General features: G+C 52.6%; 1 protein-coding gene across 1 annotated transcript in view; it reads left to right on the top strand.

The window, feature by feature from the left end:
• ITPK1 (inositol-tetrakisphosphate 1-kinase) overlaps positions 1-23,973 on the top strand; it is a 184,353-nt gene that overhangs the window by 99,354 nt on the left and 61,026 nt on the right. Inside the window, exon 3 of the mRNA XM_008594907.1 lies at positions 2,555-2,680. Coding sequence (XP_008593129.1) covers positions 2,555-2,680 — 126 coding nt within the window. The remainder of the gene's footprint in view (positions 1-2,554; positions 2,681-23,973) is intronic.

Here is a 23,973-nt window from a genome sequence, read left to right as displayed (position 1 = left end):
CGGAGAGCTTATTTTCCAAACAGCCCGTGGTTGTCAGGTCTACAGGCGCGAGGCCGGTGCCAGCATGGACGCCAGGGCATCCCCTCTGCCCACCTCCTCCCCCGATCCTATAGGACCCTGCAGCTCCTCTTGGATTGACCTCTGTCCTGGGTGCCGCAGACCTGGAGGATTCTCTTTGGAGATGTGGCTGATGGTGGGTGTGGCATTTCTGACAGCCCCCAAGTGCATGGCCTGGAATGGCTCATGTCACCCTGTTCTCTCCGTTTATAGCTGTCTTGGTTTGTGGTGCTTATCACAGCAGAGCCATGGTCACAGCAGAAATGGGTTGCTATGCATGGTACTGTTTGAGAGCCGACTGCTCTCTGCCTGTGTTACCACTGCCCACTGGCTTCTCTGCCTTCCTTCAAAGTCTGCTTTTTCTGGGAAGAGGGTTTAGGTGGAAATGTAACACGGAATGTGCGAGTAGAGCCAGAAAAGCCCTACGGTTCCCTCTTTTTATCACAGGGGAACTGAGGCCCAGGGGGATGAGGAGCCCAGGTCAGCTGGCAGCTCAGCAGGGGACTGGCAGTGGGTGTTGCTGTGCAGCCCCCTTCTGGGCTCGCTGGGGCACTTCCCTCTATGTGTCCTGGTCATTTTTCCCTCCTGGGCTCTTGGTGTCCTGGCATGTGACGGTGTGAGCGTCATCTGCAGCGCCTGGACTTTCTGGGTGGATGAACGGCATCTCCTGATCATCCAGCAGCCCCAGAAGAGACGGTCCACTTCTTCGCTGGTCTGGTTCTCGTTTTGTTTTGTTTTGTGCACAAGCTAGTCACCATGGGAAAGGAAGAGTATTCTTTAGAATTTTCTTATTGTGAGGTCAATGGTTATTTATTTATTTTTTCTCTTTCTAAATAGGAGAAATCCCTTAACATCTTTCCTGGCAGACAGTAAAAAAGAGGAGTTAAGGACATCAGCAGGAAGGAGCTGGCACATTCCAAAGGTTTAACCAAGAAGGAGTTTAAATAAAGGACTGTTACAGGGTGTGGGCAGGGTCTACAGAACCAACAAGAGACAAAGTACCCCACTACTCAGGAGTGTGGTGATCTGTCACCACTCTTAGGCCCTGGGAGGACAAGGAGACCAAAAATATAACTGGTGTCATAGAGACTGGGTAGTCCTGAGAAAAGGGGCTGCCATACTCAACAGGGGCTGTGACTGCTGCCAGAAAGATGGTCAGGGGGGTGGGGACTGTGGGAATAAATACCTTGACTTCTGTCCTTCTCTCTCCCATCTTCTGCTGGTTCCTCCACTTGGCTTGACTTGGCCAGAGGACAGGCAGCCAGGTGTCTGTGGCGCTAGAGGACAGCCTCCCAGGGCCCAGGGTGGGTGCTGGGGCAGAGTGGATGGTGAGGTGGGGAGGGGGACTGAATGACAGGTGCAGCTTCAATCTGGGTTTGATTCCTAGCTCCACCTCTTTCCCGCCTTTCTCGTTTGTAAAATTCTCATAGTGGTTGGAAAATAAAATGAAACAAAAGCATGTAAGCTTTGAGCATAGTCCCCACTTTGAGTGATTGTTTATAGCTGTCATTGTGATGTCTTTACTAAGGACTTAGCAACAGTCAGCCTTGAATCCTGGAGGGAGCCCATGTGGGGGAAGAGATGAGGGCAGGGGCGGGGCTCATAGCCTTCTCTGGCCTCTGCTGAGGCCATGTGGGGGGTCAGCCAGGTGCCAAGCTGGCGCCGCTGGCTCCAAGGGACTGGCCCTGCAGGTGGTGGCGGCCATGTGCCGGGCGGTAGGCAGCTGGTGGGTCAGGAAGCGTGGTGTCGGGCTGCCCTGGCTGTTGGCAGATGCTCCTGTCTCGGGGTCAGGTGATGCTTACTGTCTGTCAGCCAATGGCTCTGGCTCCCTTGGGGTCTGATCTTCCCAACCCTTTGCTTTTGAAAAAATAAACACATTCCCCATCGGAGAAGGGTGAGCAGTGCTTACCAGATTACAGGTAGCCGTGTACTCCTTCACTTTTTGTGACAAGCGTAGATTTCATGTGAAGTGCAAGCGGCTGGTCTCTCAAAGCAGATTTGCCAAGGCCACAGCTTTGCCAAGACTGTAGTTTAATAGAAAGTGTATCCGCTTAGATCTAAGTTATGATCTGGCTGTGTGACTTTAGTCATTTTACTTAACCCCTCTGAGGCCTAGTTTCCAGGTTGTTGGGCAGATGGAACGTGTTTAATAAATCCTTTCTCTCTAAAGCCATTTCACAGCATAACCTGATTGACTTATAGATGCTTTGTCGCCTTGAGTCTGTTTGTGTGTCTTCTGTGTCCTGGGTGGCCTGGGGCTTTGAGGAGAGAGGTACAAATGTGGGGCCTGCCTTGGAGGAGTTAGTAGGAGAGAAGAGTGGTCTTAGTGGGTTCATCCTGTTTGTCCTGTCTGTATTTCCCGCGCGTGTCAGCCCTCTCCTGTCCCACCTCTGGAGTGCTGCAGGAGGCTTGAGGGTCCTTTGGCAATATGCCCAGGAGTAGGGACAGTGGACTCGGAGCTAAACTGTTGCTTTTTTCTGTGTTCCCCTCCTCACAGCTGAACCTGAGCCGGCCGATTGAGGAGCAGGGCCCCCTGGATGTCATCATCCACAAGCTGACCGATGTCATTCTCGAAGCTGACCAGAACGACAGCCAGTCCCTGGAGCTGGTGCACAGGTTCCAGGTGAGTAAGGACAGGCACCCTCAGCTGTGGGACCTGCGATAGGCGGAAGGAAGGCCTGGGAGTGGCTGTGTGCTATAGCAGCTGTCTTGACATGTGGCTCATAGAGGCGGCTCTGCCACTGGCAAGACATGGGCTCATGGGCAGGTTTTCTTGGGTGTAACACCTTGAGAGGCTCAGAGCATGGTTGGCACCCGCCCCCGACCCCTGCCTGGGTAGACATGGTTTATTGATTGGAGCACCATTGGGTCCAGACATGGCCTCCATATCCCCAGCACAGGTACACAGCCCTGACCACGGCTCTCAGTTGGCATGAGGGAGGGAACCCTCTTGGAGAGAGGACCTCTGAGGGCCTTTGAACTGAGTCCTGGCTTGGTGGAGAACCCCTCTCTGCTCATCACCCTGAAACCCATGTGCTTGTCTTGGAGCACAGCTCGAGATGTCATATTGAGTCCCCTGGGCTGTTCCCCTTTCCACCCCGTTCCCCCAGCAGCCTCCTGAGTCCTGACCCCATGGTGACCCGCCTGCTGCCTTCACTGCTACTGACTTACCCTGTGTTTCCTCTATTGTGGACAAGAACATGATTCTTTCCTCTGGAAAGCATCTCAGGGGTCTTGAAAAACAAAGTCACATTATCAGTCAGAATGCAGCCAAAATAATGGATGTCCTCAGGCCTCTGGGTGGGGTAGGGGATGCTTGAGCCAGCACTTTCCAGTGAGTGGTAGTTTAGCTGTGACGTCCTGTTTTCCTTTATCAGGACAAGGGGGCCCTGGTCTGCCTCCCTGTCACACAGTAGCCGTCTGCTGACAGCATTCTTCTTTCCCACGCATGTTCAGGGGTAGCCACCACAGCCTCCCTTGCTCTCCCCAGCCCTTTGGCCAACTCCTTGCTGCATATTCCACGTCCCATCTGGAAGTGGCCCTGAAGCAGTTGCAGCCCATTTCTAGTCTCCCCTGTCCTGGGGCAGAGAGGTCCCCGTGTTGTGCCCTCCAGGGCCTGGAGTTCCTTCTACTTACTAGACAGTGCCTGCTTTTGTAGGGCTGGAGGCTGTGGGAAAGGTGTGTTCAGGCTCCTTGTGACTGCATGGAGCCTCAGTTTTCTTATGTGTTAAATGGGTGCTAGCAATAGGAAAGCCTCACAGCATGCTCAGAGGAGTAGATGGCATGATGCGATATGTGTGTAGCGCTTCCATGGTGCTCAGCCCCCAGCCTGTGCTTGCTGAGTGGTCGACATCATCCTTCTCAGGTTCCTGCCAGGAGCTCTTCCAGGCACTGGAGTTTGAGCAGCAAACAAGACAGAGGAAGCGTTCGCCCTGTTGATTGGCTGCTTGCTGAGCCCTGCCTGTGCCAGGGCTGGGCTGAGAAGCCCTTACCCCTGTGCTGTATTTAATCCCTATGACACTTTGGGGCAGGACTCACCAGCCTTGTTTTATAACTGGGAAACTGAGGCTTAGAAGCATGTGCAGCTCGTCCACAGGAACCTGGCAGAACCAGGGATCAGTCCTGACTTTCCCAAGTGACCCCGGGCTCAGTCCCACAGGGGCTGGCTCTTCCACCTCCTCTTTTGCTCCTGCCCATGCCACTGTCCTTGGGTGCAGCCCCAGCTGATTACAAGTGAAGCAGCGACCTTCCTCACTACTGAGCCGTCCACTCCTACCACCCCCAATTCCTTGTCTCCTCTGGTAGGCACAGTTCACGTGCCTGCCATGCCTTCAGGTGACATTCTCTGGGGTAGCATAGCTAAGCATGGGCTGCCACACAGATCTTTGGGGGCAGGGACGATGCGTCTTCTGCTGAATCCAGCCAAGGGATGGGTGGCCTTGCAGGGGCTCTGTAAGACTCTGGGAAGGCTGGGTAATGTGTAATGATAGGAACAATTATTATTACAGCACAAAACACTGACCAAGCAGATACCATGTGCCAGACCCTGCTCTAACTCATTTGCTCCTATGAACAAATTAATCATTGCTGTTGTATAGATGAGGAGACAGGTGCGTAAAGGCTGGGGAGGCTTGCTTTGAGTCTCCACAGCCAGAAAGTGGTCAAGGTGGGATTTGAACCTGCATGGGCTTGCTCTCCCTGCCTGCTGTGCTGCCTCTCCAGAGGTGGATGAGACAGGAGACGAGAGTCCAACCATGTGGGAGGGGCATCCCAGCTCCAAAACGTACAAGCCAGGGGACTCCCCTCAGCCTCAGTGTCGTCTTCGTTAAAATGAGGGTGCTGGTAGGGTGGGCAGGTTGCTGCGAAACCAAAGTGCCTGTTGTTTGCTGAGCGCTGGCAGCTGCTCCTGCTGTGACTTCCATTACAGCCACACTGCTCCTTCCATTACTGCCATCTTCCTGGATGAAGGACCACAGACCCCAGCTAGCCCCAGTGCCAAGAGTTATGGGACAACTGACAACTATCCCCAAGGGGAGTGACTCCCAGCCCCGCCCCCCCAATCTCAGGTACACACAAAGCCCACAGCCCAGGGCAGGTGATGGCTGAACAGTGACTGAGGGCTGTGCCCTGTGTTCCTGCTCTGGGCAGAAAGGAGCGTTACAGAGAGAGAATGAGTGAGTGAGCGTGTCAGGGGGACATGGGGACATGCAGCTTACAGCTGCCTGCCACCAGGTGCATTTCCCCGGGATGGTCTTAGCTGGGTCCCTGAGTTAGTCCCATCCAGGACACATAGCCAGCCGGCCCTCAGCCAGGGGCAGGCAGGGGGACGGCTGCGGCGACCTCACGGGAACATTCCAGCCTGGTATTTCTGAGATAACTTTTATTGCCGTCTGTGCTTCAGCGAGAAGCCAGATATCTGATAAGGCCAGGTTTCCTCCTTTGTGGAGAGAACAGTCCTTTGGGGAAAAGGGTGCCAGGCTGTGCTTTCCAGAGGCCCCAGGAAGAGGAGACAGGCGGGCCTGCATGGAGGAGGACCCTGGGGTGAGGGCGGGGAAGTGGCTTCCTCCTGCCCCTGAGCACAGTGCGTTGGTCATTGACCCAGTCATCTCTCTCTGCCACGAGATTGGAGAGATGCGAGATCAGAGCCAGACACACAGGCTCAGCAGGGCTGGCACCCTTGATTGTGCCCTTTGTTTTCAGACTTGTTTAAATTTATATTCTCCAGACATGAACAAGGAAGCATTGGTGTGATTTGGGGACTAGGAGGGACAGGGATGCTACGTCAGAGGCAGGCTGATTTCAGAGGCAGGGGGAGCAGAGCCCAGGGCTTGAGTTTGCAGAGGGGCCTTTCCTGCATTTCATTGTGAGCACCAGAAGAGTGGAGATGGTTTGCCCCATCAGCTTGAAGGGCTGAAGGCAGCGTTCAGGTCTCTGGAGGAAGTGTGCTGGGGTTGTGTGGGCTGAGAAAGATGAGTTTCTGAGATGTTCCTGACAGCCCTACAGCACTGGTCGTGGGATGCTTGCATTAAACCTCTGCTCCCCAGAGACAGAAGGGAATTCTCAGAGCTGAAAGGCTGTGCTTTTTTGCCCCGGTGGCCAGTTTGGGGGGTGTGGGCGTGGGGATTATTGCAGACCATTAAAGCTGGTTGTCATAGAAACCTCCACAGTTACCCCCAAGCTTTTTTTTTGGATTGATCTCAAAATGGCTTAGCTTGGGAATCATTGGGATAATTCAGTTGTTTTTCTGCTTCAAGGTTCCTGTGGAGCCAACAGCCTGGTGGCACCGTGGCTCTGCTGGAGATTTCATTATCAGTGTACAGACCCGGGCAAAGGTCCCTCGAGGGCCCTGCCCATGTGGTGAGTGGGCTGGCACAGTGGGAGGGGCCTTGCCTCAGTGCTCAAGGACCCCACGGGCCTCCTGACCTCTCGAGCAGCTCCCTCAGGGGAGCAGTGGGAACTCTGTCCTCTCAGGGGCACCCAGAATCACCTGTCAGGTGTGGCCGCTGGGGTGGGAGGAGCCAGCCCTCCTCTTCTGCTGCCTCTTCCGGCTCCAGAAGGTTACAGTGATCGCGATCCTCATGGATCTTCCTGGGACTTTCCCTGAATGAGGGTAGAAGGAGTTCTGAGTCTGAACCGGTGCCTCTTCTTCATCTTGATTAGCTGCAAGGATGTTAATTGTTTCCCAGATGTTTCCTGGGCCCCCAGTCTGAACAAATTCTGCAGGACACCCTCCTGTGCAGTTAGCGCTGTTTGCTAAGTGTCCGGCGGTGGGTGTGGGGGGTACATGGCTCTGGTGGGCAGACAAGAGCAGGGAGAGAGGAGGCGGGGAGGGCAGATGGTGCTCTCTGGTGGATGGTGAGTGACACTCTCCAGGTGGCAGCAAAGTGGGAGAGAGGAGGCGACAGGCCAGAGCTCCAGCACTCCAGGGCTTTTTCATGCCCACTGTAGAGCTTGGACTTTATCCTGCAGGGAGGATGGGCGGGGAGGGGTGGACAGAACAGCGGTGATAAGATCAGATGCGATTGGAATGAGAGAGTCCCTGCTTAAGAGGGGGAAATTGCCAATGCAAGATGAACTCTGAGCAGGTGAGGGCACCATTTAGTCACTGGTGCCTGGGCATTTCCAAGAAGAAGAGGTTGCTCCTGGCTTGGAGGCTCGGTGATAGTCCCAGTCCCAAGTGACCCCGTGGTCCTGAGCGTCCCCTCCCTGAGCTGCTGTGACAGGCTGGCCTCTGAGCAGCTTGAGCCTTGCCCTGCCCACACAGGACAAGGTTCCACTCACTGCTTGGGTCCTTCTCGGTGTTTAATTGTATAAAATGAATCTGGGAAAGGAGGTCTTGACTCGCCCTCAAGGATGCAGGAAGAGAACACACACTGGTCATGCTGGTTCTTTACCCAAGTTTTACTGAAGGGAAACAGCGTTTGGTGGACTTTCAGTAACAACCGACGCCCCCCACCCCCACCCATGCCCTGCTGGCAGGGAGGGTGTAGCCTCCCTCTCCAGTTCCCTGCGGAGGACAGTGGAGGGGTGCAGTTCAAGGCTGCTCTGCTAGTTTGTCGGGCTGGGCTAGGCTTTGCTGCAGTGACAAACAGCTCTGCCCCCTGGCACTGCTTTGTTTCTAGCTTGTGCTTCAGGACCACAGAAGGTGGGCTGCAGCTGTGCTGTATGTCTGGGACCCAGGATGATGGAGCAGCCCCTGACTGCTGGCATCATGGCAGAGGGACAAGAAGGTGGTGAGGCTCATGCTGGCTGTCAGGCTCTGCCCCATGGTGACATGGACTCTTACATTTCACTGGCCACACCCATCTTCGAGGGCTGCAGGGTGGCGGGGAGGTAGGATCTCCCTGCAAGCAAGGGAACTGAATAACTGCCTAGTTCCCTTTTCTTCTTCTTTTTTTTTTTATTAAAATAAAGGGTTGTGTGAACATGAAAAAAATGAATATGCATGATGCCCTTAGAATAGCTCCTGGTACAGGGAGAGTGCTGTGTGTGTGTGTGCGTGTGCGTGTGCGTGCTGCTCTTACTGTTAGCACCTGGGTGTGATGACACGTGCAGGTCCCTCAGCACAGCCTTGGCACTTAGTGAACACCTGGTCATGTCAGCTTACATCAGTGTCGTCATCACAGTGGCCATAGTACCACTACTCGAACAGCTTATTTGTGGCCCCAGCCAACTTTAGAGTTCTTGGTTGGAATTGGAGTCAGTGAGGCAGCAATTATGAAAGTGTCCCCAAATGGGAAGTTTGTTCTGTCATAGGGCAGCAGAAGTGTGGACTGACTCTAGCCTAAGAGGCAGGGCCCAGTGGGGTCAGAGGGACTTGGGTACCGTCCCAGCTCCACCCCTCACTAGCTGACCCACCTGGGCCTCAGTTGCCCTGCCTGCTGCACAGGAAACATGCCAGATGGCTCATAAGACCCTGGCATTGGGAGCGGCAGGCGGTCACCTCCAAGGCTACAGCTTGGCCCTGCCCCAGCCTCTAGGGCGCAGACGAGATTTCAAGGCTGCGTTGGATCGTTTGATCAAGCCCTGTCAGCCTCAGACATTTACCGAGCAGCTGCTAGCACTGGGGTCTGTCCTGTGTGCTGTGGGGATGGAAAGGAAGTGGGAGGAACAAAGGTTTTCACTGTTCTAGGCCTTTGAATCCGATTAGGAAAAGAATATCTAAGCCCATGAGAAGTTAAATAACACCAGGAGATCTAGGGGGTTGCTGTCGGTTTTGCATGTGGGCCTTCTGGCTGGTGGGGTCAGAGTAAGAATCCAGAGTCTCAGAGAAGGGTTTGTGTTGTCACCATGGAGCCACGGGAAAGGGGCCCAAGGAAGTTAAGTCATTTGCCTGGGGTCAAGCAGGGCCAGGATCGTGCCCCAGAGGGGCCGGCAGCTGATAGAACCCTGGGTGGCATTAGGGTGGGTAATTCAGGGTCACTTGAGGAAGAGGTCATCATCTGGGGTTGCCTGTGACACAGCTGGTGCCATGCCATGATGAAATGCTGGCCGGCAGATGCCAGGGGAGGTACAACCGGGTGCATTTGGTGACTCTGTCCCAGGGTGGCCATGAGGTCAGCTTCCCTGGGTCATGAGGCCACTCCTCCCACAGTGGAGACCGCTGCACAATTTGCCCATTGTGCGCTGAGGCCAGTCTTAGGCAGGCGGTGTCTGGGGATCGCTCTTTGCGCCTTGGGGAGGGTGGTGCCATTTAGCACCATTAGCTGGCTGCAGATGTTTTCTTGTGTTGGTGGGAAGCCCAGCCTCCAGATGGACCTGCCACCTAGTAACCACCCAGGAGCAGAGCTGGGCTTTGTGCAGCCTGGGTGATGTTGTGGGAGGAGAGGACACCTGAAGCCCAAGCTCTGGGCCAGCATGCTGGCCGCGGCCCCTCCATTTATGTGTGGACCATCAGTGGTTCTGCAGCTCAGGGTTTGGGGTGTGATGTTGAGTTTTAGAAATGCTAATGTGTATCAATAATACATTTTCCCAAAGTTTTAGAGAGGAATTTTTTTTTTTAAAGGTGACCAGTAAGGGTATATTACCCTTGACTTGGCGTTGTCAGCACCACGCTCTCCCAAGTGAGCTTAACAGCCATCCCTACCTGTTGCCTTGGTGTTATCAGCACCACTCTCCCAAGTGAGCCATGAGCCAGCCCTTGGAGAGAAATTTTATTCACAGTATTTTGGGGTTTCTCAGCATTGGTACCATTGACATCTCGGGCTGGACAGTTATATGTTGTTAGGGACCATCCTGTGTGATATAGGATGTCTAGCAGCCTCCCTGGCCTCTTCCCACTAGATGCCAGTAGCAGCCCCTCATTATCCCCAGTTGCGATGACCAAAAATGCTTCCAAATATTGCCAGATGTTCTCCAGGGGGCAAACCCAGCCCTGGTTGAGCACCAGTGTGTTTCTTAGGAGGTCATTTCAGGAGCTCTGAGAGCTTAGGTGGGACAATAAAGCCATTTCTGTTTCACAAGTGTGTACACCGAGCATCTGGGCTTTAGTATCTGGGACCTCTGACCAAAAGACCTATAGTCTTGAGGCTTCTTTTCTTCAGTAGCACCTGCAGTGGAAAGGACATGCTGTTTTCTGCTCTCCTGGCTTGTGTCGGGGGCATGGCTTCCGGACTTGATTCTACACTGCCCATGTGGGCTGTGTGCACAGGATAAAGCCCAGCATGGTTTCCTTTGGCTTCACGTAATCAGTCACATTGCCATCTCACCAGCTGGGAGTATAGCTGTCTAGGGAGACCACACGCTGGGCCTCTGCTGACCTTGGTCCCCTGGGGACAGAACATGGCGGCGTGAGGACACTGTCTGAGCCCCTCCCTGCGTGTACACGCAGGCAGGGGTCCACGTCCCCTGCTCAGACTTCCTACTCATCCTGTCGGTCTCTCCAGGATCTGTCAGATCATTCATCCAATAGCTGTTATGTTTGTTCAGTCATTCATTCAACAAGTCTTAATCGAGCACCTACCGTGTGCCGGGAATCATAGAAGACATTGCAGATACAACAAAAATAAGGCAGATCTGGTAGACGCAGTCCCTGCCCTCATGGTTTTGGATTTGTGGGTGAGCATGTGAGTGTGTGTGTGCGTGTTGGTGTGTGTATCGGGGAGCAGGGACAATGCAGCAAAACACAAGTAAGTGGAGGAAAAGGTAATGCAGCCCCAATTATGATAAGTACTAGGAAGAAACAAATCAAGGCCTGTGGTCATGGGCGGTGCTTATTACTGAGCCTCTCTGAGGAGCTGACACTTGAGCTGAAGCCTAAAGGACAGGACAAAGCCCGACCTGGCAAGCGAGGGGAGATCGGGGAGCAGGTGGAGGGGTAGTGTCTGCCCCGGGCCCTCTGCAGGACACACCCAGGATGACCTGGCACAGCTGGAGCACAGTGCCAGGAGAGTGTTCACAGTGGGCTGGAGGGTGGGCAGGAGCCAGCCTGAGCCAGGGCAGCTGTTTGAGGACAGATAACATCGTGCAGGGGCCTCACTCTGATGATCCCGAGTTGAACCATAGACCAAGTGCCGTTTTCTAGTTCCCAAGCTCTCTGAGGAAGAAGAGTCCCCACCTGGGGCAGGGATTGGTGGCAGGGACTGATGTTCACTTGGCAGCAGGACAACTCCCACCTCGGAGCATGTGGCTGCTGTTTAGAGAGTGCTAAAGGGTGCAGCCCCAGGTCAGGGTAGCTGTCCCTGCACTCGTGTAGCCAGAGCCTGTGCTGGAAACCAGGAAGGCTGGGATGGCTGAATGCAGAGGGGTGGGGCCTAGGGTCCTCTGGCCTGAGTGACCCTGGCTGTCCCAGCGCCCAGCAGCACCACTGCAAACTCCAGATGACTCTTCTCTCCCTGCGGACACCAGTTTGTAAGCCCTGAGCTCTGGCTGTGAGTTACACCCGCAAATCCAGCAAAGCATCTGGTGAAGAAGGCAGGGGAGTCCTAGGGCCACCGGAGGTCTCGGCTTGTTCTGGGAACTGAAAGTCAGACTCAGGCTGGTGGGCTGTGGGTAAGGGTGGGATGGGGACCAGCAGAGCGGGCCAGCCCCAGCAGACATGTCGCCTTTGGCCTTGATCCAGGGAAGCTGTGACCCCACAGGCACACCTGAGTAGGTGCATGGGAATGTGCAGAGGGGGTGAAACAGCTGTGTGAGAAGGAGGGGCTACTGCTGAGGCTGGTGGAGCCAAGCTCAGCGTGGGCTTGGATCAGGCAGCTTTTTCCTGTCCTCACTTTGCTCAGCTGCTGGCTGTGACGGTGGCCAGGTGACTGTTGAGACCCTCTCCAGGCCCAACGGTCTGTGATCTGTGAGTGGAAATCACAGCCTGTCCCTTCGTCCTGCTGGGAGATGCCTTCTCCTGGCCAGCACCCAGCCCTGCAGATCCCTTTTGGCTTCAGAGGCTGGGTGTGGTCTTGATCTCTCCCTGGTCACCTGGAGGATCTGATTAGTGCTGTGGCGCTGTGACAGAAGGCATGTGACATCTGTCAGGTGAACAGCCCTGGCCGGGCAACTTGCCTGCTTCTGCTGACAGAAGGTGAAGAAAACTTACAAGTTTGGAGCTGAAATCTGGGGACAGAAGGGATGTGTTGTTTCCAGTGGGGGGCCTGGCAAAGTGGTGAGGGAGGGTCTGCTGTTACGGAATAATAACAGTGCACAGCTCCTTGCAGCCCTCTCTCTGTAGCATTCAGGGTTATTTTTTGGCCTGAGTGACATTTTTCATGGGTTTTTCTGCCGACTCTTGAACAGAGTCTTTCCCTCTTAGGGCCCCCAGTTTCTCTCAGTGGTGACTCTGTGACTCCTCAGTCCACCTAGGAAGGCGACCTGGGAGGACATTCATGGGTGGCATCTGCCTTCGGGATGGGTGTCTGTGCCCTGGAGGCCACAGGCAGACACACTGGGGTGTGTGTGCAGAGTCGCATGTTTAAGAGATCCTGTTGTCTTTCTGGGTGCTTGGGCCTTAGCCCTGCCCCACATGAGCCCTCTTAGCACCTCCCCCCTCGTCTGGAATGGAGCTTCTCTCTGCCCTGTTGGTGGGGTGGGTTACAGCAGTTCATTCTGGGTCATCTGACCTTTCCTTCTGCTTTCTGAACCCCTTACTCTGTGCCTGTCTGTTCACCACCAAGGAGGGGAGGTGGGTCGTTGCTGGTGTTCTACTCCAAGGAAGCTTCTTCTGCTCTCCCCGAATGTGCCAGTGTGGAGAACACCTCCTGCTCAGCCTGGGGCAGGGGTTTTACCAGCCGGCATGTGGACTGTGATTCTGATGGGTTCCGTAGATGTGCCTTTCCCTGCGGCGCCTCTGCTTGGCTCTCAGCAATCCTGTAATAGGTAGCACATGCGTAGAGAACAAATTTGTGAGCAGAGTCTTCCTCCTGCCCCCCTGACCAGCCAGCTGGCTCTCCTCTTGAGGGCAGCCATTGGTTCCAGTGGCCTTGAGCCTTTTCAGGGGGTTTGTGTAACTGGACACAGATGTATTCCTTCACCATGCAGACCCATTGTTGTACACTAGAATCTTGGAAGTGATTTCATATTAGTCCTCATAGGCTGCCTTATCCTTTTTAATGGACACATGTTAAATGGCCTTACTATCCTTTACTTAACCAGTTGTCTGCTCAGGTACATCTAGGACACTTCTGATCATGTTTTAGAAGCGTGGTGCAGTAGATACCCTGGTACATGCATCTTTGTGCACGTGTGCGGAATTCTGTAGGATAAATACCTAGGATTAGAAATGCCAACTTTGCGTGTTCCTAGTTTTGGCTGTTGCCAGGTTTCTCTCCATAGAAGCTGTACCAGTTATACCCCCACCAACCCTGTGCTGGTCCGTTTTCCACCACTTGTGGAGGCATTTTGAATCAGTTTATTTTGGCACGGAGTCACAGAGTGTCTGAAGGTGTCAGGATCCCAGCAACCGTCTCTTGCCTGTTGGTTTTGCTCCAGACACTCAAGGCTCTGGGACGGCTGGTATCTTCTGGCCTCACTCCTTTTGCTGGACCTTGCCCCTGGGCCCCTTGCTCCTGTCTAGTGCTCACACTTTGCCTTTCTCTCCTGCACTCCCAGTGCTGAAAGGGTGCCAACACCCCAGCCTGAGCTCATGGGTTTTAGTAACGGATTCGAGCAGCCTGGGGCAGGTTGCATTATAATTTTCTTTTCACCACCCTGCCAAGTCACAGGGACGGTATTGTGCAAAGGTCAAGGCAGCCCCTCAATCCTTCCTAAACAGTGAAGTCCAGTGCACATGCCTCTAAGGCCAGCACTGCATCTGACACACTGCCAAGGCCTCATCCATTCCAAGCGCAATGCTGTGGCTTACCAGACTGCTGGACTGGCCACTTCGTAACTCATAGCTGTCTCCGTCACTCCCTAGCTCTGGACCCTATTGCTTTAGGATCAAGTCCAAACTCCTCAGCTGGTCTGTCTCCAGCTGTCTCTCTTGCCCTCTGCCTTAACCGAACCTTCTCCTTTGAGAGCTACGTCTGCTCCAGCTACACCAGGCTCCTGGTGGGTCCTGCAGTGTGCTTGGCGCCCTCCCTAAGCCCATGCTTTGTCTGTGCTCTCTGCCTGTAGGCCTTTCTCCTCCTGGCCCATGCCTGTGACACTTCGTGGTTCAATATCAGTGGCTTTGGGAATCTCCCCCTACCTGCAAGTGTCGAGATTAGTTCCCCCATGCCCAACTCTGGGCATCCCGTATATCAACACTCGCCTAAACTTTGTCACCCTCAGTCACCCCTGGGCACCCCCCATATCAACCCTCCCCTACTTTTTTGTCACCCTCAGTCACCCCCACTTCTCTTCCCTGTACCACATGTGCCACCTTAGAGCCCCCTGGGAGGGTGGATAAAACACAGCTGCTATGTAGCTGAGGCAATGACCTCCCCACCAACATATACACACACATACACACACAAATGCACACACAATACCCACACAACACACATGCATCCACACAACCAGCACACATACCCCCCACACGCGCACACACATGCACATGTAATGCACATGCATACACATGTGTGCGCGTGCGTGTACTCACACATGACAACGCACACATATGCAGCACCCACATACACACAACACATGCATACGCAACTAGCACATATGCACACTCATGTGCATGCATGCACATGCATAAGACACAATGCACCGACACATACACATGTAGTACACATACATGCACACACACACATGCGCTTCTTAGGGCTGCCGCTCTTCCTGGTCTCCTACTCCCTGGGAGGCCCCAGGCTGAGTGCTTGAACGCCAGCGGTCTCTCTGGAATACAAATGAGGGGTGGTTAAAACAAACTGAAGTGTCTACTGCAGGGAAAGCTCACCTCTTCCAAGGAGCCATTTTAGAAGTTAGAAAAGTAGTAAGTGAAACCCCTCAGCACACCAGGACTGAGTCCAGAAGAAATAGAGACCACAGGGAATGACAGCCTCCAGGGCAGTCCTGCTACTGCCCATGGGCGGCTTGCCATCCCGCTGGCCCTCCTCTCGCCTGCAGCAGGCATGGGCCTCTGGGCCTGCAGGTGATGGGGAATGCATGGTCACTGTGCTGTGTGTGCTCCAGGGCAGCAACCTTGGCACTCCTGTGGGGTGCTCCAGGCCAGGGACAGAGTCTGACTCTGTTCAGGGGCCTATTAGCTTTTTTTGGTTTGTTCATCACATGGCAGAATCAGAGAATCTAGAACTTATGAATTAGAAAGGATGCCGAAGGTGAATTATTCTGACCCTTTCGTTTTAAAGATGGGAAAACAGATATGTATAACTCAAGTGACTTTCAGAAATACTCATGAGGTTAATGGCAGTTCTAGGACTTCAACCCAAGTTTCTTGACTCTGACTTTGTCTCTGCTTTTGAAACTCTGCTTCAGGGTCCTTCTGTTGGGGTTGGGTCAGGCCAGGTGAGCTGGGGTGAAAGAGATGGTCTGTCGGAGATTGGAAGGCAGAAACTTTGGCTGAGTGTCAGGGACTGTCACACAGGCTGCACACTGCACAGCTCCGTGGCAGACTCTGAATGGCACTCTGCGTGGCCGAGCTTGGCAGTCCTGCCCCTGCTATGTGCTAGATGCTGCCATAACCTTCTTTTAGCTCTTGAGAGCCCATGTCCAAGGCTTAGCTGCATGAATCTCCAGCTCCAGTTCTACGCCAGACCTGGTTTCCTGGCATATTCTGTTGTCCCAGGGCACCCAGGCCTGGTGTGGCTTCCTCAGGACTTTTTGTGGTATGTGGTTTTCTGTAAGCTGTAATGAACAGGCAGGTGTTCTCAGAGGTGGCGGGAAGGCTTTGCCTGGGGGAGACTTGGCCCTGGCCTTGGTGATGTCAAGTTCGTCAACAGTGGTTGATTTCACGACTTCAGTGGTCTGCTGGGGAAGGGGGGTGTCCATTAGTTGTCTTCCCCAGAAAGCATTGCTTGGTACGGCTCACCACCTCATCCTCACAGCCTGAGCTTGCAGGGGCAGGTATCACTTTCTGCAGATCTACACTGTGCCATTGAAGGTACAACTGCTCTTGACACTGTTGTAAGTCATGTGTCCTCCCTTTGCGGGGTCTGCTCCTGCATTCCATAGGCATCCACTGTGGCCCTGCTGTGTGTCTAGCACCGTGCCGGCCCCAGCACTGCAGAGAAGCCTGCACAGCTTGTCCCTCTGTGCCATATAGGTCCTCCTCACAGAGGCCTCTGTAGACTGTGACATCCAGTCCTGTTGTTATCTCTTTACCACCCCCACCCCCAAAGAGGTGTCTGTCTTCCATTCATTGGAGTTCATCTTGATCAGGGTTGGGAACAGATGCAGAGACTCTGGTATTGCTGTGGGGGGGCCTTTGGGGGCCTTTGGGAGCACAGTGAATGAGTGGGCCCTAGGGTGATAGGAAAGGCAGATGGAACCGCACTCTCAGCTCTGCCACTTCACTGTGTGACTTTGACCTGTACACCACTTCCTTTCTCCTTCCTGAAAACATCGGGGCTAGACCGTGGGGCCCTCTCTTCTTTGCCAGTTCCGACCATCTGTGACTACCTCTGGGGAAGGAAATTGCAAACTGTGTGCTGTTTTTCACCCACTTGGTATGGAAGGAGCTGGTTAAAAGGCTGGTCTTTGTGACCATCAGCAGGAAGGCCTGGGCTCAGCCTTGCTCTCAGCAGGAGCCAGGAGCAAGGTTGTGCTGAGTAAGCCCAAGGTCACCTCCTTTCCCATTAAAGCCCCTGTGAGTAATTTTTAACAATAGCTAAGTTCAGATCTTTCATCGAGGGGACCTTCCCCAGCATTTGTTTGGCGACTGAGTGTTAACTGAAACATACAAGCCCTGGCTCGTTGGCTCCTAGGAATCTGCCAGGAGAGTTTCTTCTGGGTGTGGCATGTAGGGTTTGTCCTAGATGCTGATGTATACCCACCTCTAGAGCCAGGAGATGGCCAGGATTCTGGAATCCTGTTGGGTTTACCACAAAAGGTTGTGTCGTCCCCATGTGATGGGTGCCAGGGTGTGGGGGAGGCATGGCAGAATCATGCCCATTTACTGCCCTTTATCCTCATGGAAGGCTGAGTCCCCCAGAGGTAAACTCAAGGCAGGCTACCCTGCAGAGCAGGGCCCACACCCCAGGGCCTTGCTGTTAGGGCCAGTGCTTTCTTTCTTTTTTAAATTGAAGTGTAATATACACATGGAAAATTGTCCAAAAAAAAAAAGAAAAAAGAAAATTGTCCATATCCATAAGTGAGCAGTTTGATGAATTTTTACAAACTGAATATGCCACATACCTAGCACCAGGTCAAGCAGTAGAGCAGCATTTGTCCCCAGAGCCACTTGAGGGCCCCCTGTGATCTCCAGTGTTTCCTCTCCTCTCCCTCACCCCCCACCCCCGCTTTGTTTTCCACGTCTGTCAAAACTGCTTCACCTCCTGCCTTCTGCACGTGGCACTTGCACAGAAAACTGCAGTGAGGGTCTATATTGGTTTCCTTTACTGTATAACAAATGACCACAAATGCAGCAGCTTAAAATGGCCCTTGTTTATTATCTCGCAGGTTCTGTAGTCAGACGCCACATAGGCTAGTTGGGTCTCTCCATAAAGGTCACACCAGCCTGCAATCTAGGTGTTGGACAGGGCTGTAGCCTCATCAGAGGCTCTGCTGAAGAAAGATCTGCTTCCCTCAGTCATTGGCAGAATCCATTTCCTTGCAGCTAAAGAATGGAGCATTTCAGTTTCTTGCTGGAGGCTGCCCTCAGTGTCTAGGGGCCACCCGCAGTTCCTACCTCATGGGCACCTCCAGTGTGGCCAATGACTTTATGGCAGCTGGCATCTTCAAAGCCAGCCACAGACAGAGAAGAGGAAGGTGGGGTCTTATGTAATGTGATGTGATCACAGGGGTGACAGGTCCCACCCACACTGAGGGGAGGGGATTGTGCAGGGATGTGAACGCCAGGAACCAGGGGATCCTGTGAGCGTCTTAAAGTCTTAAATGTAAGCAAGGATTCAGAAGTCACATCCCAGGGCCTGTGCATGCTAGCACCACATGCAGCAAGGGCGGGTCAGACAGACTGGCGGGAGGAGCCCTTCCCTCGGCCCTGGGCTGCCAGCTCCCTCTCCAGCATGTAGCTCCAAGTGGTCTTAGCCTTTTGGGGGATTAAAGGCACTTCAGCCACGTAACCTGTCTTTTGGTAAGTGACAAGGTGCACTGCAGAGGCCTGGGCTTGACATGTAATGGCTGGTTTTGAATCCCGGCCAAGCCCCAGCTGGTTGTGTTTGACCTTGATCCAGTCACTTTGCCTGTCATAGGCTTGGTTTCTTTGTCTCTATAAAATGGGAACAAGACTAGAGGTGTTCGCTCTGTAGGCTGCAGGCTTGCTCTGAGAGTCACATGCAATATTTTGTGTGACTGCCTTTGTTGAAAACCAGAAAAGTGCTATATGTGTATATCGTGATGGATTATTATAGTTATTATTTAAAACATCCATGCTTGAGGAGCTGAGTTTTGTGATCTTTTGTATTATCATTACTAGGTATATACCTAGGAGGAAAAAAAAACATAAGTTCACACAAAAACTTGTATGTGCCTGTTAATAGCATTATTCATAGTAGCCAAAAAGTGGAAAAAAACAAGTGTCCACCAAGTGATGAATGGTTAAACAGGATGTGGTATGTCTGTACCATGAAATGGCATGTGGTCATAAAGAGGGATGAAGCCTTGATGCATGTATAACGTGGGCGGATCTTGAGAACATGTAAGTTAGAGAAGCCAGTCACTAAAGGCCACATGTTATATGATTCCATTTATATGAAATGTCCAGAATAGGCAAATATACAGAGATAAAAAGTAGATTTGTGGTTTCCAGGGGCTGGGAGGAATGGGGGAGTTGTTCTGATGGTTGCACAGCTCTGTCAGTGTACAGAAAGCCCTTATGTGAACATGAAGTGGGTAAATCGCATCGTATGTGAGTTATATCTCAGTAAAGCTGCTTTTTATTTTTATTTTTATTTTTATTTATTTATTTTTTTGTCTTTTGTCTTTTTCCGTGTCCGGCAACGGATCGCAACCCTCAGTGTTGCCCCCGTACCGGACCGGGGACCGGCAACGGGATTGCAAACCTCGGTGTTGCTCCCGCGCCTCGCTCAGCCAGTGAGTGGGAGCCGGTCTGTATGTGGGATCCGAACCCTCGGACAGGAGTGCCACCGCGCTTAGTGCGCCACCGGGCCGGCCCAGTAAAGCTGCTTTTTAAAAAAAGTCCTATAAGGTAGGAACTATTACAATGTCCATTTTACAGAAGAGGACTGAGGCTCAGAACCACGAGCAAGGAAGGTGGGATTTTACCCGGGTCTGGCAGCCCCCAGCTCCTACACGTGTCACCTCTTCACTGCTTTGGCCTTCACTTTACAGAGAAGGAAGCCAAGACCCAGAGAGCAGGGGGGCTTCCGGCACTCCACGCAGGACACTTTCATGCCAGCTCCCCCCACACACACCATAGGGGAGATTTCCCAAGTAACCCATGAGCTGAACTTCCCAGTCCTGTGATGGAAGTGATGCCGGAGGTGACGACGTGTCCATCTGGGCTCTCAGGCTCACCCAGCCCGAGGGGCAGGATTCTGGCTCCTGGGTCATGCGTGTGACAAGGAGCTTGCCACTGTTGGAGGAACAAGTTGTTAAGCCAGTGCAGGGCCATAATCAGGGCCTTCCCTTGTCTCTGACGAGAACCTCTCAGGGTCTCAGGGTCCTGAGAAAAATGAGGAGAAATCCTGCCACCCTCCCAGTGCTGCTGGGGGACCCACAAGTGTGTGAAGGTTCTTCGAGACCAGCCAGAATTCTGGTTATGCACAGCAGCCCCTCCTGGCTCGAGGGGGTCAGTCAGCGCCCAGGCACCTCTGCCAGGTGAGGCCCTGCGCGGGCCCCTGCTCCAAGGCACCAGGCCTAAGGCAGATGGTGTCCTTTGGCTTACAGAGGTTTCTATTTCAATGAAGTCCACTTTATCTTTTTTTTTTTTTCCCTTCCTAGCTTGTACTTTTTTTTGTCATTTTCTTTTTTTGGCAGCTGGCCGGTACCAGGAACCAAACTCTTGATTGCTTGTGCTTTTGGTGTATCTAAGAAACCATTGTTTAATTCAAGGTCTTGAAGATTTATGCCAGTGTTTTCTTCTAAGAGTTTTATAGTTTTAGCTCTTACCTCATAGGATTTTTATCTTAAATGAAACGGTGCTTGAAAACCGTTTTATCCAGCAGTGTGCATATAGCAAGTCCTAGGAAAATGGCAGCTGCTTTTATTTTTAAATTATTATTGACTTTTACTTATTATTATCATCTTTACTGTAATTAACCTCTCATTGTGTTTCCCACCTGGGTAGCTGCCTCTTGTTCCTTTTTGAAGGAGTGTTGGTGTTTGACTCCATTTCTGGCACAACTAAGGGTGTGGAAGACTAGTTTACCCTCACTCTATTTTCCCCCCAAACTTTGTATTACAGAAAATGTAAAAACAGTTGAGAGAACCCTGTAGTGCATGCCCAGGGACCGCCACCCAGCTTCACGAGCCGGCAGTTGTGGCCACTCTCACTTCATCTGAACCTCACCTACTTCTCCCCACTCCTCCCTGCACCTGCTTGTTTTGACGTAAATTCCAGGCATCACATTTAATCTGTAAGTAATTTAGTAGTCATCGCTAAAAATGAATCACCACTTTCTAGAAAGGGACATGCTGTGTTTTGGGCGAATACCACAGAGCCCCCATTGCCTCCTGAGAACCCAGGGGCAAGCACTGCAGGTGAGTCTCCTGCGTCCCCATGTGGAGCAGGCCACCCGACCTCAGCTCGTGCAGTGGGCTCCCCTGGTAGCACCTGAGCTGTCCCTAGAGGACTGCTGCCTGGACCCTGGGCTACTGTGGGCCAGAGGATCATGTCGTGCTCCAGGCATTGGAAGGAGGATTGGCACCAGTCAGTACAGCCCAGTTCCCTATCCCAAGAGCAGAGCTGGGCCCCTCAGTCTGCTAGATGGGGCAGGGCAGGGTGAGTCCAGAGCCTTGGGTCAGGTTTGGCCCTAAGAGTCCATGTGTGGCAGAATAATGAGAATCCTTTTTGGTTTTGTTTCTACAAACTCCTTTCACGTCCCTGATCTCCGTGATGCCCACAGTGGCACCCTCTGATCAGCTTTGTACAAAATGGATGTTTTACACATGAGGAATCTCAGAGAGTTAACTCCAGCTTCTTGTTCCCAGAAAGTAAGTGGTAAAGGCAGGATTTGATCTCAGGGCCTCTGATGGCATTTCCTGTTAGATGAGACCAAATCCCTGTGTCTCCTTTCCTGCCCGTAAGGGCTGCTGAGGAACTAGTATCTCTGATGTTCATCTTGTCCTCTGATTTGGCTTAGACTTTCAGTGTGGAAACCTTGACTCCCCCTAGCCAGCAGAGGGCTGGGTGTACTGTTGCCTCGTCCTATTGGATTGGGGCATCTAGAAAAGCCTGGGGGAGCTTGTGCTCTGGGTGGGCACCTGGCTGGTCCCTGCCCCCATCCCCTCTAACAAACAGTGGGCGTTCTCCAAGCCCCTCCTAGCCCTCTTGGCCCTCCTGGCCAGAGCTATATGTTTCTGCTTAAAGCAGGTTCCTCCTCATTAACTTCCAGGATCTCTCTCTAGGTATCCTGCAACATGCAGGCACCCTCCAAGAGAATGTGTGTTTACCATTTTCCATGGAGACCGTCTGGGCCTTTGTTCCTCTGAGTGGTGATTAAATGGTACACAGTGCTCACCCTTCCAGCAGTTTGTCAGTAATTCTAAGAGACTTGTGGAAAACAGATGAGGTCTTTGATACAATAGATAAGCTGGAAAGCTTGGAAGAAAATCCACTTGTGGGTAGCAGGACCATCGGAAAAACTCTTTGCACTCTCTGTCCCCATCCCAAAAGAGATTGTGTTGAGGAATAATTCTTCTCTTAATACTGGTGCTTACATGCCAGGTCAAAAGCTCATTGGTGCCTGCTTGTCAGATATTTTTCCCTTTGGTTTCTTGTTGCTTCTTTCCCTCATGAGTTTGGCTTAAATTCATGTTTTAATGATTCTGTTCTCTTTTTTAAAGGTCACTGCCCTAAAGCACAAATGGGGGACCAGGGTGAGCTTTGTGTTATTGAGCACACTGAGCTTTTTGGGGGACTGGGAGGGATTTTCGTGGGGGAAGTAGGAGCGTGTCTTGTGTCTTGAGTGGCCTCAGTTGTTGGGGCAGAAATGGGTGGCCCATCAAGCGAGCATCTCCGATATTGCCTCCTGTGTGAAGGAAGGCCGCCAGCACGTATGTGGCCCTGCTGTTCCCTGTAATGCCTCTAGCAAGTGGCTGTCCGTCCTGTTCTAGAACAGCTCCCCTGTCCAGCCTTGAAGTCCGACTCCACAAACACGGCCCCTTGGTTTTCTCCAGTCAATTTAGGTTCTCAGAACTTGAGACCATCCTTACAAAGACCTTAAAGTTCATCTGCAGTAACTCTCATGTCACAGATAAGGAAACTGAGACCCTGAGAAGCCAAATGGCTTGCCCAAAGGTGACACCAAGAGGCGATGACACGGGGGGGCTGGGTTTCTTGCCTGCTGGTCACATGCTTTTCCCACCACACCAGGCTGCTCCTGGTGTGTTTGAAGGGAGGGGAGTGAGGACAGCTGTGCATTTTCGGTCCATAACTCAGAACGTGAATTAATTGGCCGGGGTTGTAGATCCAGTGGAACAAAGTGTAAGTGGCTTTCACTGATCCGAGTATCTGGCGCACCCTGCACAATGCCCTGAGCAGTGTCACTGATGTGACATTTGTTGAGTGGATGACCTTTTAGCATTAGGATGTTAATATGATTTCATTCATATGTGTGAGTCCTGGTGGGGAGGGTCTCACAGGTGACACGCTCTCATGGAAGCATAGACCTGCTTTAACAGAACAAGCTCTGATAAAGGAATGGTGCCAAGAGGGTGGTTGTCCTTGGGGATCCCCCTGGTGAGAGGCGGGTCCTCGGGCGCAGGCTCTTGGGTGAGGCCGAGACTGTCAGGAGAGAGGAACTGGATACGGCTGCTTGGTCTGAGGGCAGCTCCAGATAAGACTTCCCTTAAGGAGACCTCTCGGCTGGTCCCCAAGTTCCGTGTGGGTGGCAAACATGGACTCTCCCGCCTCAGTGCCTGGCTCCGTTGTACAAACAGCTGGCCAGTGGCTGAGGTGACAAAGGTGGAGGCAGAAGCTGTGGGGGCAGCTTCCGTTCTGTGTTTGAGTCCATAGCGTGTGTGTGCAGAGAGAGGAACTTCGGAGGGGTGACAGCAGGTGGCCCTTAGAATTCGTGGGAGCAAGGACCCGATGCAAGGCCTCCCCAAGTGCTACGCTGGCCACCACTTAGGGACAGAGGAAGTTTTTTTTTGGCAGCTGGCTGGTACAGGATTTGAGCCCTGGACTTATGGGCACCACACTCTAACCACCTGAGCTAACTGGCCAGCCCAGACTGAGGAGTTTTTTAAACAATCAGAGAAAAAGAAAGGAGCCCATAACCAGATACTCTGGTGTGAAATACAAGGGCAGACAGATTTCAGACAAGAATTGGATATGAATCTCTGGCTTTTGTTTTGAGTGCCCTTAAAAGTGATCCCTGTGAACTAAAATAGGGTCACTGAAAAAGTAATTCCAAATGGATCTTTCTTTTCACTGATAAGGTTTACTAGAAAGGAAATATTGTGGGCACTCCCCCCGCCCCCGACCTCTGCTGGCCTCACAGCCTGGTGTTTTGGACAGGATGGGGAGGGGGCGCCGTGGGTGCAGGGGTGGGGGTGGCAGTGGATGAGTCAAGCTGGTGTATTGGTTTCCTAGGGCTGTCATAACCAAGTACCACAAACAGGATGGCTTAAAACAACAGAATGTATTCTCTCACAATTCTGGAGGCTAAAAGCCTGAAATCCAGACGTCAGTGAGGTTGGCTCCTCTGGAGCCTGAGGGTGAGTCTCTTCCATGCCGCTTTCCTA

Source organism: Galeopterus variegatus, unplaced genomic scaffold (assembly GCF_000696425.1).
Source record: "Galeopterus variegatus unplaced genomic scaffold, G_variegatus-3.0.2 Scaffold168, whole genome shotgun sequence".
Classification (NCBI taxonomy): Eukaryota; Metazoa; Chordata; class Mammalia; order Dermoptera; family Cynocephalidae; genus Galeopterus; species Galeopterus variegatus.
Note: the sequence above shows the minus strand (reverse complement) of the source record. Positions and strands in the feature narration are given on the sequence as shown.